General features: G+C 46.5%; 1 protein-coding gene across 1 annotated transcript; it reads left to right on the plus strand.

Moving 5' to 3' along the window:
• Window positions 1-6,879: 6,879 nt before the first annotated feature.
• LOC138814977 (leukosialin-like) lies at window positions 6,880-13,253 on the plus strand. The gene is made up of 2 exons (XM_070004144.1): window positions 6,880-6,964; window positions 7,919-13,253. The coding sequence occupies exon 2, from the start codon at window positions 7,953-7,955 to the stop codon at window positions 9,147-9,149; it is 1,197 nt and encodes a 398-aa protein (XP_069860245.1). The 5' UTR covers window positions 6,880-6,964; window positions 7,919-7,952; the 3' UTR covers window positions 9,150-13,253.
• The last annotated feature ends 4,527 nt before the right edge of the window (window positions 13,254-17,780 follow it).

The following is a 17,780-nucleotide window of genomic DNA, read 5'->3' on the forward strand; positions in this document are numbered from 1 at the left end:
ACTTTTTTTTTTTGATTGGTTTTGGGTCTTGACTCTGGGCCTAGACCAGTCCCTCAGCTCTTCAGCTCAAGGCTAGCACTCTACCACTTGAGCCATAGCTCCACTCTGGCCTTTTCTGTTTATGTGGTACTAAGGAATCAAACCCAGGGCCTCATGCATGTGAGGCAAGCACTCTACCACTGAGCCACCTTCCCAGCCCTAATTTATTTTTTCTTTTTGTTCTGGGCCCAGGTGCTTTTGTGCTTAAGACTAATACTCTACCACTTGAACCACAGCTCCACATCTGGCTTTTTGGTGGCTAATTAGAGATGAATGGCTCATGTCTGTAATCCTAGCTACTCAGGAGGCTGAGATCTGAAGACTGCTCATGGTTCAAAGCAGGTGTGGGCAAGAAAATCTGTGAAATTCTTCTCTCCAATTAATCACAGGAAAAATCAGAAGTGGTACTGTGGCTCAAGCAGTAGACCATTAGCTTCAAGCAAAAAGATGCTCAGCATCCAGGCCCAGAGTTTGAGCCCCAGGACCAACAAAAGAAAAAAAAAGAAAAGGTCTCACAGACTTTCCTGCCCAGCTGGCCTTAAGCCATGATTCTCAGATCTCATCTTCCTGAGTAGCTAAGGATTACAGATGTGAGCCTCGCAGTAATTTAATTTCATGGGTTTATTTTCTAGGAATTCTGTCACTAGTTATTTATTCTTCATAAAAGCTTGTTCTTTCTGAAAAAAGCAATATCTTCTCAACTATTTCGAATACTAGCTTTATCTTTCTTTTTTCCTTTTTTATAAATTGTGTTTTCTCCAGTAATATTTTTTAAAATGTAATTAGGATTCTTTTTTTTTTTTTTTTTTTTTGGTCGGTTGTGGGCTTGAACTTTGGGCCTGGGCGCTGTCCCTCAGCTCTTCAGCTCAAGGCAAGCACTCTACCACTTGAGCCACAGCGCCACCTCCAGCTTTTTTTTTTTTCTGCTTAGGTGGTGCTGAGGAATTGAACCCAGGGCCTCATGCATGCAAGGCAAACACTCTGCCACTGAGCCACCTTCCCAGCCCCAATTAGGATTCTTTTGGCTACAAATAACTCAAACTTCTAGGAAGCCCAGAGACAGGGATGCATGGGCTAAAAGATGTTGATCACACTGGGCACCAGTGGCTCACACTTGTCATCTACACAGAAGGCTGAGATCTGAGGATTGTGGTTTGGAAGCCAGCCTGGTTAGGGAAGTCAGTGAGACTTTATTTTTGCCAGTCCTAGGGCTTGCACTCAGGGACTGGGTGCTGTCCCTTAGCTGTTTTGCTCAAGTCTAGTGCTCTACCACTTAAGCTACAGCACTACTTCTGGCCTTTTCTGAGTAGTTTATTGGAGATGAGAGTCTCACAGATTTTCCTGCCTGGGCTGGATTTGAACACTATCTTCAGCTCTCAGCCTCTTTAGTAGCTAGGATTATAGGTGGGAGCCACCAGCACCCGGCTCTGTGAGAAATTTACCTCTAACCAACCACCAAAAAGCCAGAAGTGAAGCTGTAGCTCAAGTGGTAGAGAGCCAGCCTTAAGCAGAAAAAAGCTAAGGGACAGTTCTGAGGCCCTGAGTTCAAGATGCAGTACTAAATAAATAAAAAACAAACAAATAAATAAAGGCTGTTGATCAGCTTTTGCAGTGGCTCTTTGTCTGCCCTGCCACCCTACAGTGTTGTCATCTTGGAGCAAGTTCCTCTCAGAATTGTGGGATATGTTTTTCACTCATGTCTGGTGGGAGGAGAAGTCACTGTTTCTAGTTCTTTGAAAAGTAAGGAGGGACTTTTGTTTCCTTCCTTGTATCACAGAGGCTGAGAATGGGGAACATGTCCTTTCCTGACGCACTAGGATGGGGGAATGTGACTGCTGTGAGTCACTTTTTATCAAGATGACCAAATACCTAACTTAAAGGAAGAGGATTTATTTTGGTTCATGGTCTCAAACGTTTTAATCCATGATTGCTTGGTCTCCTCACTTTGGGCCTGAGGCAACACTTAACATCAGGGTGGAAGGAGGCCATGGCAGGGTAGAGCTTCTCACCTCATGGTGGCCAGGAAGTAGGAAGAGTCTTGGACAAAATATGCCCTTCACAGCCTATCCCTAGTTACCTACTTCCTCCAAGCATGTTTTACTTCCTCAGTCTCCATCACCTGCCAATAATGTCAACAAGTCACAAATCCATCAATGGGTTAATCCATTGATGAAGGCAGAGAATGTACAGTTCAATCACTTCTCATTAATACCTTACCTGGGGACCAAGCCACTTAGCACATGAACCTTCTAGGGAATACTTCACATCTAAAACATAATAGATACTTTATGGCTGGGAATGTGGCAGAGTTGGTAGAGTGCTTGCCTAGCATGCATGAAGCCCTGGGTTCGATTCCTGAGTACCACATAAACAGAAAAAGCCAGAAATGGCGCTGTGGCTGAAGTGGTAGAGTGCTAGCCTTGAGCAAATGAAGCTCAGGGACAGCACCCAGGCCTTGAGTTCAAGCCCCAGAACTGGGAAGAAGGAGGAGGAGGAGGAAGAGGAGGAGGAGGAGGAGGAGGAAGAGAAGAAGAAGAAGAAGAAGAAGAAGAAGAAGAAGAAGAAGAAGAAGAAGAAGAAGAAGAAGAAGAAGAAGAAGAAGAAGAAGAAGAAGAAGAAGAGGAGGAGGAGGAGGAGCATAATAGATACTTTAATCACCTTCGCTTGGAGCTGACCTCTGTGTGGATGGAGATGGGGCACTGCACATGTTAAGGGTTCTTTTAGGAAGGAAGGAGGCAGAAGAGATTATGGGGTTATTTTACTTGGGTGTTTTCTTTCCTTGTTGCAGGGTTTCTTGAATCTCTAGAATTTTGATTTTTTTTTTCTTCTGAAGAGTCTTCCTATGCAGCCCAGGCTAGTCTTGAACTCATAATCTTTCCGCATCAGCCTTCCAAGTGCCAGGACTACAGGTGTGAACCATCATAGTTGGCTCTAGTGTTAAGGAGCCTGTCCTGGCTGACATCAGGCCTAGAAACCTGAACTAAGCCCGGACCTTCTCCCCTTCAGGGACCATTCTGGTGATAAGCACACCAGCCATTATTATAACCTGTTTGACCAGAATGAGCTTGGTCTCTAGCTTCTGTAATCATGCTTGCTTCCTGTGCTGATTCTTACATCCCCTTGCCCACCTAAACTTGCTTACAAATATTCTGTACAAACCAATAGTCAGTACTCAAATTTTGGATGGGACTCCCCTGGGCCCACCAGAAAATAAACCTGAGTTAATCCCGCCTTGGTCTCAACAGTCTAGTCATCTTTCTGTGGCACTAGTAGTTCTTTAAATCTACTTTTGTCCAAAATGAGTCAACAAAGGCTAATTGGTACTTTCTTTTCTTTTTATCAGTCATGAGGCTTGAACTCTGGGCCTAGGTACTGTCCCTGTGCTCTTTAGCTCTAGGCTAGTGTTTTACCACTTGAGCCACAGCACCACTTCTGGTTTTCTGGTGGTTTATTGGAGATAAGAGTCTCACGGACTTTCCTGCCGACTGGCTTTGAACTGCAATCCTCAGATCTCAGCCTCCTGAGTAGCTAGGATGACAGGCGTGAGCCACCAGCGCCCAGCCTAATTGGTACTTTCTACTCTGAAGTAAAACTTTCTAACCTGAAGGATAAACTTTTGCATTTTTCTTTTTGTTTTAGGGTTTTTTGTGTTCTTGTGGTTGCTGCTGGTGGTGGTGGTGGTGGTCATGGGGCTTGAACTCAGAGCCTAGGTATGTTCCTGAGCTTTTTTCACTCAAGGTTAGTGTTCTACAACTATTTTTGGGGGGGGGGCGGGGTCAGTCGTGGGACCTGAACTCTGGGAATGGGCGCTGTCCTTCAGCTCTTCAGTTCAAGGCTAGCACCCTACCACTTGAACCACAGCACCACTTCCGGCTTTTTTCTGCTTATGTGGTGCTGAGGAATTGAACCCAGGGCCTCATGTATGCAAAGCATGCAGTGGCAAGACTCTACCACTGAGCCAGCTTCCCAGCTCTAATGCTCTACCACTTTAAGCCACAGCACCACTTCTGTTTTTCTGGTGCTTAATTGGAGATAAGAGTCTCACAGGATTTCCTGCCAGGCTGACTTCAAACCAGGATCCTCAGATCTCAGCCTACTGAATATGTAGGATTACAGGCCTGAGCCATTGGTACCTGGCTTGTCTTTAGAGAAAAAAAAAATCTGTAACTGCATCGGTCTTGTCAGCATCAAAATCACACATCCAGGTCTTAGAAGAAAATGAAACAATGCCTTCTAGGTTTTAAGGGGAAATGTTTATTTAGCCTAGAGTTTTCTATCAATAAAGAGCAAGAATAAAAGACATTTAGGCAGAAATACTTAGAACATTTATCTATGTCTTGGGAAGGTCACTTTCTTAGGAAGTGACTTGGGGGAGTACTCCAGCAAAACTGAGAGGCCATGGAGCTAAGCATTTGTGGCTTAAGACTGTAATCCTAGCTATTTAGTAGGCTGAGATCCGAGGCTCATACCTATAATCCAGCAATCTAGAGGCTGAGGAAGAAAGGTCTCTAGTTCCAGATCAGCCTGGACAACATAATGTAATCATTATTTTAAAAAATACAAAGCCGGGGACCAATGACTCGCTTCTGTACTTGTAGGTACTTAAAAGGCTGAGAGTTGAGAATGGAGATTCAAAGCCAGCCCAGGCTGGAAAGTCTGTGAGACTCTTATCTCCAATTACCCACCAGAAAATTACAAGTGGTGCTGTGGCTCAAACTGGTAGAATGCTCTCCTTGAGTGAATGAGTTCAGGAAGAGTGCCCAAGCCCCGAGTTGAAGCCTTAAGACTGACTAGAAACAAAACAAAACAAAACAAGCTGGATGCTGGTGGCTCATGCCTGTAATCATAGCAACTCCTTAGAAGGCTGAGATCTGCGGATTGTGGTTTGAAGCCAGTGCAGGCAGGAAAGATCATGAAACTATTTTTGTTTTTACCAATCCTGGGGCTTAAGCTCAGGCCTGGGCACTGTCCCTGAGCTTCTTTTGCTCAAGGGTAGCACTCTACCACTTGAGTCACAGTGCCACTTCTTGCTTTTTCTGTTCATGTGGTACGGAGGAATCGAATTCAGGGCTTCATGCAAGCTAGGCAAGCACTTTACCACTAAGCCACCTTCCAAGACCTTTGTTTTTCAGTCCTTGAACTCAAGGCTTAGGTGCTGCCTCTGGGCTTGAGTTTTTACTCAAGGCTAGAACTCTGCCACTGGAGCCATATCTCCATTTCCAGTTTTTTGATGGTTAATTGGAGATAAGAGTCTCACAAACTTTCTTACTTAAGCTGACTTCAAACCATGATCCTTAGATCTCAACCTCCTGAGTATCTAGGATTATGAGCAACAACAAAAATGCAAAAAAGCTTAGGGACAGTGCCCAGGTCCTGAGTTCAAGTCCCAGGACTGATACCAAAATTAATTTGTAATCAATTTTTAGATTGTTTTTACTGCGCCATAGGAGGCTAAAACTTATTCTCTTATCTAACTCATCTAGCCTAATTTTCCTTCCCAGTGTCTGGTATCACTTTCTATTCTCTGCTTCTCTGAAATGAACTCTTTAGCTTCCACCTGTGAGAAAGAATATACGATATTTCTATTTTTGTGCCTGGCTCATTTCTTTTAACCTGATAGTTTCCAGGTTCATTGATGTTGCTGGAAATGACAGGATTTTTTTTTCTGGCTAATATTCCATTTCCTTTATCCATTCATCCGCTGATGGATGTTTGATGGGTTCTATATCTTGGTTATTATGACTAATGCTGCAAAAGTCATGTGTGTGCAGATGTCTCTTGGAAATAATGATTTCCTTTCCTTTTAATTTATATTTGGATCAAATAGTATTTCTGTTTTTAGGAATTAAAAAAGAATAATCCAGAACTAGCAAAACAAAAACACAAAAAAACCTAGAACTGGAAGTTCAGCTCAAATGATAGAGCTCCAGCCATAATGAAAAAGTTTAGCAAGAACTCGAGGCTGCTGGGCATCTGTGGCTCATGCCTGTATTTTTAGCTACTCAGGAGGCTAAGATCTGAGGCTCTTAGAAAGTCTGTGAGACTCATCTCCAGTGAACCAGAAAAAAAGCCAGAAGTACAGGTGTGGCTCACAGGGTAGAGTCCCAACTTTGAGCAAAACAAAACAAAAACTAAGAGACAGTGCGCAGGTTCCTGAGTTCAAACCCCAGAACTAGCACCAAAAACATTAAATAAATAAGTAAATGAGCAAATACACATAAATAAACACTGCATCTCTTTCCTAGCCAAAGACAATTTGGTTAGTCTGTTAGCTGAGAGCTTTTGAGACAATCTTCCCATGTAGGTTCGAGCATAGTCACTAATGTTCTATAAAAATAAGGCCATAGACCCTGCAGTAGGACTAGTGGGAGTTGTTTCTGAATCTCCTATATAGGGCACCTGGCCTCCCCACTGGGGGAGATCCCAGCTCCTTGCAACATAATTCAAGGGCTCACAACCTGCAAAGCCTTCCAGGCCCCAGCTCCCCCCACCCCCTCCAATACTTCCTGGGAGTTGGTGGGCAGGAAATGCACCACCCCAGGTCCTGGTCTGACTCAGGGGGACCACAGATGCAAAGGAAACCACCTTCCCCTCCCTTATTCTCCTCTGCCTCCCAGTGTCTCAAGTGTGCTTTCTCATCATGCCAGCTCTGACCCCCGGCTGTGCGATTGTCCCATCTAAGACCCAGGAATCCCCCCAATCTGGACCCCTGCCTCCTCTCTTGTCCCCACTGGTCCCCCAGATTCTCAGGTTCTCATCACAGGGCTAGGAACAGGGGTGGGGTGGGGCAGGACGCATGGGTGGGTGGGTGGAGCCAAGGCCCACTTCCTTTCCCCTTGGGGCTCAGGCTGCTCCAGTCCAAAAGAAGCTTCAGGAGGAGCTGAGCTCGAGTGGCTGGCCCAGGGCTGCCTTATCAGTTGAGCTGGTAAGAGGGTGTGACCTGGGGGGAGGGGAATTGGAGCCTTAGTGGACATGAGGATGTCCACTGAAGACCCTGACAGTCATGGGCCTGAGGAGCAGAAGCCTGAACAGGCTCAAGGAAGGGCTAGACGGACACAGCTATTGATAGTCTGAGTTCTGAGAACAAGAGGGGACTTCTGAGGCAGCATCTGAATCCATGCCTTTGATCTTTCTTATCTTCAGTACTAGGTTTGAGCTCAGGGTACTTGTTAGGCAGGTGTTTCTACGGCTTGAACCACACCTTTTACCTCCTCCTCCCCTATCCTACCCCTTACCCACTCTGTTTTTGTTTTTGGGTTTTGTCGGTCATAGGGCTTGAACTCTGGGCCTGGGCGCTGTCCCTCAGCTCTTCAGCTCAAGGCGAGCGCTCTACCACTTGAGCCACTGCGTCACTTCTGGTTTTCGGAGTGGTTTATTGGAGATCAGAGTCTCACGGACTTTCCTGCTCCGGCTGACTTTGAATCGTGACGCTCAGATCTCAGCCTCCTGAGTAGCTAGGATGACAGGTGTGAGCCACCAGTGCCCAGCTCACTCTGGTTATTTTTGAGATAGGGTCTCACTTTTGCCCAGGTGGCTCAGACCTTAATCCTCCTATTTACGCTTCCCACCATAACTCCAATGGCCGTCATTTATCACCATTCCTGACTTGTTTTGTTGAGACAAGGTCTCATTAACTTTGTGCTCAGGCTGACCTTGATCTGTAATCCTCCTGAACACCATTTCTCAATTATCTTGGATTTCAGGCACTGAGCCTGTCCTCTTATTTCTGATAATAGTTAAGGCAAGGATGGAAAAAAAAAAAGCCGTTAAACCACAAGTTGAGCCTGGCAGTTGGCAGGGAAGTGGGCAGGGAGGAGGGCCAGGCTAGGTCCTCCCCCAGCCCCCGTGTGTTCTGTTTCTTCAACTTCTCCACCCTCAGGTCCTAACTCCTGCTTCTGCTGGTCATCCTGGAAATGGCCCTGCTTTGTGTCCTCTTTGGGTTGTTCTGGATCCCGATGCTGAGCCTGCAGACTCCAGTAACTTCAGGAAAGCCTCCTTCTTTGGTCTCCTATAACTCTGAGATCCAGCATCTCTCAGACAACCTTACTGATGCTAACAGCACCTGGAACCAGACCTCAACTCCGCCCCACTCCACGCCTTCTGAAAGCAGTAATGTGTCTCTTCCTATGGCTTCCATCAACACATCTGAGCCAACAGCTTCCCGGGGTGATTCCACCAAGGAGCCTTTGCTTTCCTTAGGAACCTCTAGTCCAACCAGCAGAATTCCCGTCCCTGTCGCAGAGAACTCTCTGGAACACTCTACTGTGACAGGTGGAATCATGACATCTGACTTTCTGGAAACTTCCAATGGTACCGGTGAACCTTCCGTCACCACAGCAACCAATTTTCTGGTTGCTAACAATGAGACTAGTGAATTCTCTGTTACCATGGCAAACAGATCTGTGGCGCCCTCTAATGAGATGACTGGACCCCCTGCTACCATGACAACCAGGTCCCTGGAGTCCTCCAGTGGACCAACTGTTACCTTGAAGCCCTCCAATGAGACTAATGGACCCTCTGTTGCTATGGCAACTAGCTCTGTTGAGGTCTCTAGCGTGGCCAGCAGCTCTCCAGTCTCTCACAGAAAACTACCTGTGATGACTACTCCACATCCCTGGACAGACACAAGCTTGAGCCCTGCCCTGGCGGCAGGCCAGGGGTCCCGGGGCATGCTGCTGGTGCCCATGCTCGTGGCGCTGCTGGTGGTTATAGTTCTCATGGCCTTGCTGCTGCTGTGGCGCCACAGACAGAAGCAGCGCACGGGGGTCCTGACGCTCCACAGAGGTGGAAAGCGCAATGGCGTAGCGGATGCCTGGGCTGGGCCAGCTCAGGTCCCTGATGAGGCCATGAGAGCCACGGTGGGAGGATCTGGGGCTGACAAAGGCTCTGGGATCCCTGAGACAGAGGGGTCTGGCCAGAAGCTTTCACTCACCACTTTCTTTGGCAGACGGAAGTCTCACCAGGGCTCCTTAGCACTGGAGGAGCTAAAGCCTGGGTCAGGCCCCAGCTTGAAAGGGGAGGAAGAGCCACTGGTGGGCAGTGAGGATGAGGTTGTAGAAGCCCCCACTTCCAATGGGCCAGAAGTAGGGGATGGAGCTGCTTGTGAATAATGAGAGTGGAGTTGGAAGCCTGGTGCTGGTAGCTCACGCCTATAATCCCAGCTACTCAGGAGGCTGAGATCTGAGGATCCCAGTACAAAGCCAGCCCAGGCAAAAAAAGTCCATGAGACTTTTATCTCCAGTTAACTAACAAAAAGCCAAGAGTCTGGCTCAAGTGAGAGAGCACTAGCCTTGAGTGAAAAGTTAAGGGACTGTGTCCAGGCATTGAGTTCAAAACCCAGTACCGGCGCAGAAAGAAAATAAAATTAGTGGGAGCCACTATTCCTCGCCACTTTCCATTCCCTTCCCTCTTAGCACAACTCCCTCAGCCTTCCCCAGCGTCTAGCTGCTGCCCAGATCTTCACTTGCAATCTCTTCTGTGTGTGTGTGTGTGTGTGTGTGTGTGTGTGTGTGTGTGTGTGTGTGTGTGTGTGTGTGTGTGTGCCAGTCCTGGGGCTTGAACTCAGGGCCTGGTCATTGTCCTTGAGTTTCTTTTGCTTACAGCTAGCACTCTACTACTTGAGCCACAGTGCCACTTCTGGCTTTTGTTCTGTGTATGTAGCACTGAGGAATCGAACCCGGGGCTTCATGCATGCTAGGGAAGCACTCTACCACTAAGCCACCTTTCCAGGCCCTTCACTTGCAATCTTCACACAGCTTTTCAACTATAGATTCTCCAGCCAGCATTCTCGCCCAGCGTCTGGATGTGCACCTGAGCCAGGGCCCATACCTGCTGACCAGCTACGCCCTGCCAAACCTTCATCAACCCTTCCTTTCTTTCCTCCATTGACACCAAGCTTACTCAGCCTGTGATTTATCTGAGAACTCCTTCAAAGGATACTCTGGGAAGAAAGAAATGACAAGCCAGAAAACGCCCTAAGAATTTGCTTACAGAATCTTCTAGTTAGGACAGTCCTGTTGGGCCAACTCATCCATGAAACTTTGATTCGCTTTGGTCCAGCCTGGAGCCCGGGTAAGGGAAGAGGGGAAGAGGGGTTGGGGGCTGTGTTCTCTGGTGGGCTTGTGACCCACCCCAAAGCACCACCAGCTTCTCCATTCTCTCCGCTCTCCTCTGTATTGACGCTGTCTAATATGGGAGTTTCAGGCTAGGCAGAGTTCTCCAAATTCCCAGCACCTGACTAGGTCCAGAGATGTGGCTTGTGCATCACAGGCGTGAATTTAGCAATGTTGTTGTTTTAAATTTCTTTATTGAAACTAAGTGATTACATAAACTTCACAGTACTGTGGGATAGTCATACTTAGCTAAAGTCACAAACGCATTTTAACCTTCACAAAGTGAATTGTCATTATCATGGTCTATAAAGCTTGTGAGCTCTACAGACTTTGACAATGCAACTAATTCTTCTAAATAGGTTGATATGTAGAGTTCTTTCCTTAGGGTAAGCTGTTCCCATTTGCTCCCTCATTTCCTCCCTTGTTTGTTTTGTTTTTGAAAAAAATGTAATTTTATTGCTGGGCATTGGTAGTTCATACCTGTCATCCTAGCTACTCAGGAGGCTGAGATCTGAGGATCGAGGTTCAAAATCAGCAGAGGCAGGAAAGTTTTTGAGACTCTTATGTCCAATGAACCACCAGAGAACCAGAAGTAGCGCTGCGGCTCAAAGTGGTAGAGCACTGGCCTTGAGCAAAAGAGCTCAGGGACAGTGCCCGGGCCCTGATTGCAAGCCCTGATTGCAACCCACAAAAATAAATAAATAAAATATGTATACATATATAGTATATGATTTTTGTTATTATTAAGATGTTTCACACAGGGGTTACTATTTCATAACTCAGGTACTGAGTACATTTCTTTCTTTTTCAATGGTGGCTATAGGTTTGTCATATACAGCCTTTATTTTATTTTTATTTTTTTCAGTCAAGGGGCTTGAACTCGGGGCTTGGGCGGTGCCCTTGCGCTCTTCAGCTCAAGGCTAGTGCTCTACCACTTGAGCCACAGCGCCACTTCCCTGAGTACACTTCTTTTTGGGCACATCACCCCTTCCTTTGCTTTTCCCCACTTTCCCTGGAAATGTTTGCAAAAGGTAGGGGTGAGTACAGTGTGTGTCCTTGGGGGGAGAGGGGTTTGCCCAGCAGTGGGCACTGGTCTTGCTGATGCCAGTTCCCTTCCATGTTTGATTTTTCTGTCTGTATCTCCTTTTCCATTCTAGAGGTTGGGCGCCTCCCTTTCTGTTTAGATAAAGGGAGAAGAGACAGGCCGGAGGAGGGAGGAGAGACACACTTGGGACTTTTGCCCTGGTCTGGGGTGGAAAGATGGGCCAAGTCCTGGCTGTGTTGTCTCAGATCAGCTCTGGCTACAGCCCCCGTGGACATGTGGGCCAGAGGTGGTTGGTATTTCCCCAGGTGGCGGAAGAACTTTGTAAAGAGGAAACTGTTGAGTCAGACTGAGGGCTGAAAACAGACAGAGTGACCCACAGAGAGAGGTGTGGGAGCCATGTGAGTGTGAATGCAAAGGCCTGGGTGGAGAAGGAAGGTAGGATAGGGAGGGTGAGGCGTGGTGTGTGTGTGTGTGTGTGTGTGTGTGTGTGTGTGTGTGTGTGTGTGTGTGTGTGTGTGTGTGTGTGTGTGTGTGTGTGTGTGTGTGTGTGCGTGCGCTGGTGAAGTCTAAGAAGAGAGAGGAGAAAAGAGGAAGAGAATGGCCATAGACGCAGCTGCCACCGCACAAGGCTCTGTGGCCCCCTGAGCTTGATCTGAGAAGAAGGACTGGGCTGGGCTGGACACCTAGATTCCCCCAGCCAGACTGGGCACCCAAGGGTCCACACTGGGCACTTGGCCTGCATCTCACCAAGTGCTATTTGTTTGAGATTGATCAAACCAAGCACCCCAATTTCAGTGTTTAGAAAACACTTGTCAGGGAGGCTGGGAAGGTGGCTGCATGGTAGAGTGCTTGCCTTGCATGCAAGAGGCCCTGGGTTCAATTCCTCAGCACCACACAAGCAGAAAAAGCCAGAAGTGTCGCTGTGGCTCGAGTGGTAGAGCGCTAGCCTTGAGCTGAAGAGCTGAGGGACAGCGCCCAGGCCCAGAGTTCAGGCCCCACAACTGACAAAAAAGAAAAAGAAAACACTGTGAGGGATGGGAGAAGTCCCCAGATCCCCGCCACCGCTCTCAGTTTCGGAGCTGTTACTGGTTTTCAAGTCCTGTGCAAACGCTGGAGGAAAGAGTGGGAGGGCGGGGAACGCACCTGGAGGCGACTTCAGAAAATGTCAAAATGTCAGTGTTAAAACAGAGGCACAAAGAAAATGTCACGAGCTCACAGAACTCTTGAGGAGAGCAATTCCCTGAAGAGCTAGCTCTAGGGACTTTGCTCCACTGCTGTCTTTCTGGTGGCATGGTGACTGGCTGGTAGCAGGTTGTCAATGAAATGCATGTCAGGGACTGAACAAATGAATGAATGAATGAATGAATGAGTGAGTGATTAAATAAGTAGAATGCATGGTTGAGTGAATGAATGAATGAGATAGTGGATTGAGTGAGTGAATGGGATAGTGAACTGAATGAATGAATGAGTGGATGAATGAGATTTTGAAGGCTAAGAATTTTGCTAGGCTGGAAAAGAGGGTAGGGCAGGTACAGAAGTAAATATTTGTAGAGAGTTTGTTGTTGTTTTTTAAACATGGAATAAGTGTGTCCTGGTTCTGAAAGAGAAGAAGTAGGAGGAGATATTGTAAGTCTAAAAAGGAAAAAAAAATAAACAAGCAGAAAGAGGAAAACAAGCAATAATGAACTATAAAATATGGAGACAGATTCACATATATTGATAATGAAAACAATTCTAAGGGATTTGTTTTTCTTGTCACACTCATTAGGAATCATGTTTTCAAGAGCTATGTGAAGACTTTGTAAATGCCTACAATATGATGTTAAGTAGAGAAAAAAGCCAGTGACAATCTGTGAATACATATGGTTCTAGTTTTGTAGTGACTCAAAAATATGCATACTTATAGAAAGAAGAGGAAATATCCCAAATGTTCACAGTTAGCTATAAGATGATGGGTTTAAGTGTAATTTTTATTTTGTTCATACTTTTCTGTTTTTGCCAAATTTTGTACAATAAATGTCTACTGCATTTTTGTCTAGAAAAAAAGTTGATTAAAAAAATTAAAAAACAACAACAATGTTCTAGCCCGGTGCAGTGGTTCATGCCTGTAATCTTAGCAACTTGGGAAGCTGAGATCAGGAGGATTACAGTTTGAATCCAGAAAGATGGTCTCAAAATACCATATCAACCAATAACAAAGCAAAGTGTGGTGGTTTAGCCTGGCATCCCTGCTGTTCAGGAAGCATAAGCAGAAGGATCGTGGTTCAAATCAACCCAGGTAAAAAGCAAGACCTTGTTCAAAATAAATAAATAAATAAATAAATAACAGGCCCGGTGCTGGTGGCTCATGCCTGTCATCCTAGCTACTCAGGAGGCTGAGATCTGAGGATCACGGTTCAAAGCCAGCCTGGGCAGGAAAGTTTGTGAGACTCTTATCTCCAATCAAACCATTAGAAAACCGGAAGTGGTGCTGTGGCTCAAGCAGTAGAGTGCTCACCTTGAGTTGCAGACACAGGGACAGCGCCCAGGCCCAGAGTTCAAGCCCCATGACTGACAAAAAAAAAAAAAAAAAAACACAATAAAAGCAAAAGAACTGGGGGCATCACTCAAATGCCTAATAAGTGCATGACCCTGAGTTCAAACCCCAGTACTATTCCATGGTATGAAATTAGAGCATGTGGTTGAGGATAGTTGTGGGGCTGCGGCTGAGGAGGAGGTTGGGGTTGGGCGTGGAGGTCTGGGGAGCTTGGATTTGCTTCTGCCAGTAGTGAGGGAGTCAGCGGACTGTCTGCTCCAAGCCTGTCTTCTTGAGCCCAGCATGTGGTGAGTACTTTGTCTGTTGCCCAGCAACTCATCTTCAAAAACTCTCTCCCCTTTCCTGCTCCCTGCAGCCAATTCCCCAGGCCTTGAATCCCTTCCTTCTTTGTCTCTAGTCTCCATCATTTCCAGCCTGGTCCCATTTCCTGATCCTTTCCCTTCTGTCTATGAAGGACCCAGGGACCTCTCTTCTTTGTCAAGTTTCATTTTTTTTTCAATTGACACACAATTATTATTCAAATCTATGAGCTACAATGGGATGTTTCAACATATGTATATAATGTGTAATAATGAAATCAGGGTAATTAGCATATCCATCTACTCAAAACCATATTATCTCTTTATGGTGAAACATTAGAAATCTCCTGTAGATGTTTTGAATACAGAACCTATTATTAATAGCTATAGACATCCTACTGAGCAATAGAATATGAAAACTTAGCTGGATTGGGTACTGCTGGCTCATGCCTCAGGCAAAAAAAAAAGGGGAGGCTGGGAATGTGGCTTAGTGGTAGAGTGCTTGCCTAGCATGCATGAAGCCCTGGATTCGATTCCTCAGTACCACATACACAGAAAAAGCTAGAAGTGGCTCAAGTGGTAGAGCACTAGCCTTGAGCAAAAGAAGCTCAGGGACAGTGCCCAGGCCCTGAGTTCAAGCCCCATCTACCACTACCACCACCAACAAAAATAAAAACACAAAACAGAAGAGGAGGTGTGACTCAACTGGTAGAGTATCAGCCTTGAGTGTAAAAAGGCAAATGAAGCCAGGTGCTGGTGGCTCACGCCTGTAATCCTAGCTATTCAGAAGTCTGAGATCTGAGGATCTTGGTTCAAAGGCAGCCCAGGCAGGAAACTCTGTGAGACTCTTATTTCCAATAAACTACCAGAAAAACAGAAGTGGTGCTGTGGCTCAAGTGGTAGAGAGCTCACCTTGAGCTGAAGAATTGAGGGACAGCGACTAGGCCCAGAGTTCAAACCCCACAACTGACAAAAACAACAACAACAACAACAACAACAAAAAACAAACAGGCAAATGAGAGCATGAGGCCCTGAGTTCAGGTCCCAGTGCTGGCGTGCATGCACGCGCGCACGCGCACACACACATACACCGATTCTTAACGGTTACATGCCTTGCAGAACTAACTGACACAGTGTGTGGCTGCCTAGTTCTGGAGAGGCTTGGGGGGGGGATTATGAGGGAACATTGGGGATGAAGGACTTGCTGTCACTAGTGAGTTACAGGGAATGTCTGTGAATCCCGGTCCCCTCCAGCTGGTGGCATTAGGACAGCCAGCCTGCACCTTGGTAAAGCTCCCAGCTCAAGCAGAATGGACTGTGTCACCCTGCAGAAAGCCACCTGCTCCCCCTTGCATTTGTACCCGCTCTGCCCGAAGCCAGCCCACCCCCAGCTGTCCCCAGAGCACATTTGTCTCCACTCGCCAACCAAACTCCTCCTCAACCATCACTATCTTGGTGCAGTTGCCCTTCTAACTCACTACAAACAGATTGTTCGTTCTTCCTTCCCACAATGCCATGGGGGAGGGGGTTGGCATGGGTGCCCGGACTGTATGGGAAAAGACCCCTCACTTACCATTGGCATTGGGCCCCCTCAGGGCCATGCGCCATCTCCAACAGTTCCAGTGGCTACATTTCAGTACACATGGCTACCTGAGAGGTAGAAACTGAGTAGAGAGATGAATGAATGAATGAATGAATGATGACTTTTGAATAACATGGCAACACCAGAGTTTCCCTCTGTCATCCAGGATGACCTCAGGAAAAGCAACCCACAGTGAGAACATATTTTATTTTATGGCAACTTAGACATCACTTAAGATGGAAGAAGAGCTCAGGCTTGGAATGGATCTATTCAAATTATAAGATTTTTTTTTTCTCTTCTAGTCCTGGGCACTGACCCTGAGCTTCTTTTGCTCAAGGCTTGCACACTACCACTTGAGCCACAGCACCACTTCAGGCTTTTTCTGTGTATGTGGTACTGAGGAACGGAGCTCAGGGCTCCAGGCATGCTAGGCAAGCGCTCTACCACTAAGCCATATTCTAGCCCCCAGAGCATAAGATTTAAGGATGAAATTAATGGGGATGAGGATTCGTGAGATTACACTTCAAGGTTTCTCTGCTGTGAGATTGAAAACATCATTTATTTGAAAATTCAGTTTGGTTGAGTGGTAGTTTGGGGGAAAAACAACAGTTTTTTAGAACTATGAAGAGAAATGCTTGGAAGATAGCTAGAAATAGATGTCTGGAGCTTGGGAGGGAACTCAGAGCTCGAGAAACGGATTTAAGAATCATCTGAAGCCAGGTGTTGGTGGGTAGCTTATGCCTGTAATCCTAGCCACTCAGGAGGCTGAGACTGAAGATCCTGGCCAGCCAGGAGAAGACAAATCCAAGAGACTCTTACCTCCAATTAACCAGCAAGCAACCCAAAAAGGAAATGTGGCTTATGTGGTAGAGTACTAGCCTATAGCAGAAAACATTAAAGGAGAGCACAAGGCCCTGAGTTCAAGTCCCATTACCAGTGTTGTAATGTCCTCGGAGTCAAGAAAATCCACGAGGCACAGTTAAAGGTGACAAGGAGTTTTATTTGGCCAGCCAACAATTGCCTAGTCCTGGGAGGATCAAGAACATCACCAACCTCCAGTGTTTTTATATAGGTCAGAACTACACACAGGTGGTGGTTTACAGAAGCTCAAAGATGATTGGGGGAGGGATATTCTTCAGCCGTGGTCAGGACCAGGCAAACAACATTCTGGAAGCCAGAGATTCAGTATTGGAAGTGAGGGTTATACCACAGAGTAAAGAAAAAAGAAAGCCGGGCGCTGGTGGCTCACGCCTGTAATCCTAGCTACTCAGGAGGCTGAGATCTGAGGATTGCGGTTCAAAGCCAGCCAGGGCAAGAAAGACCGTGAGACTCCTATCTCCAATAAACCACCAGAAAACCGGAAGTGGCGCTGTAGCTCAAGTGGTAGAGCGCTCTCCTTGAGCTGAAGAGCTGAGGGACAGCGCCCAGGCCCAGAGTTCAAGCCCCACGACCGACAAAAAAATAAAAAAATAAAATAAATAAAAAAAAAGAAAAGAAAAGAAGAAAAGCCAAGCACATGTGGCTCACATCTGTAATCCTAGCTACTCAGGATGCTAAGATCTGTGAATTGCAATTCAAAACCAGTCTGGGAAGGATGGTGAGATTCTTTTCTTTTCTTTTTTTTTGCCAGTCTTGGTGCTTGAACTCAGGGCCTGGGCACTGTCCCTGAGCTTTCTGTGCTCAAGGCTAGCACTCTATCACTTGAGACACAACACCACTTCTGGCTTTTTCTGTTGATGTGGTACTAAGGTATTGAACCCAGTGCTTCATGCATGCTAGGCAAGCACTCTACCACTAAGCCACCTTCCCAGCCGGATGGTGAGATTCTTATTCCAAGTTGACCACCAAAAAGCTAGAAGAGGAGCTGTGGCTCAAGTGGTAGAGTACTGGCTTTGGGTGAAAAGCTAAGGGGTAGCTCCTAAGCCCCAGGACTGGTATTAAAAGAAAAGGCCCTAGCTCGGCACCAGTGGCTCATGGCTGTAATCCTAACTACTCAGGAGGCTGAGATCTGAGGATCGCAGTTTGAAGCCAGCCCAGGCAGCAAAGTCCATGAGAGTCTTATCTCTAATTAACCACCAGAAAACAGAAGTGGCACGTGGCTCAAAGTGGTAGAGTGCGAGCCTTGATGAAAAAACTGCAGGGACAGCTACCAGGTCCTGAGTTCAAG

Source organism: Dipodomys merriami, unplaced genomic scaffold, assembly GCF_024711535.1.
Source record: "Dipodomys merriami isolate MVZ:Mamm:240054 unplaced genomic scaffold, mDipMer1.0.p SCAF_62, whole genome shotgun sequence".
In the NCBI taxonomy this organism is placed as follows: Eukaryota; Metazoa; Chordata; class Mammalia; order Rodentia; family Heteromyidae; genus Dipodomys; species Dipodomys merriami.

Excerpts from the sequence above, each read along its gene's own strand:
- LOC138814977 (XM_070004144.1), top strand. The coding sequence starts at position 7,953 with ATGGCCCTGCTTTGTGTCCTCTTTGGGTTGTTCTGGATCCCGATGCTG.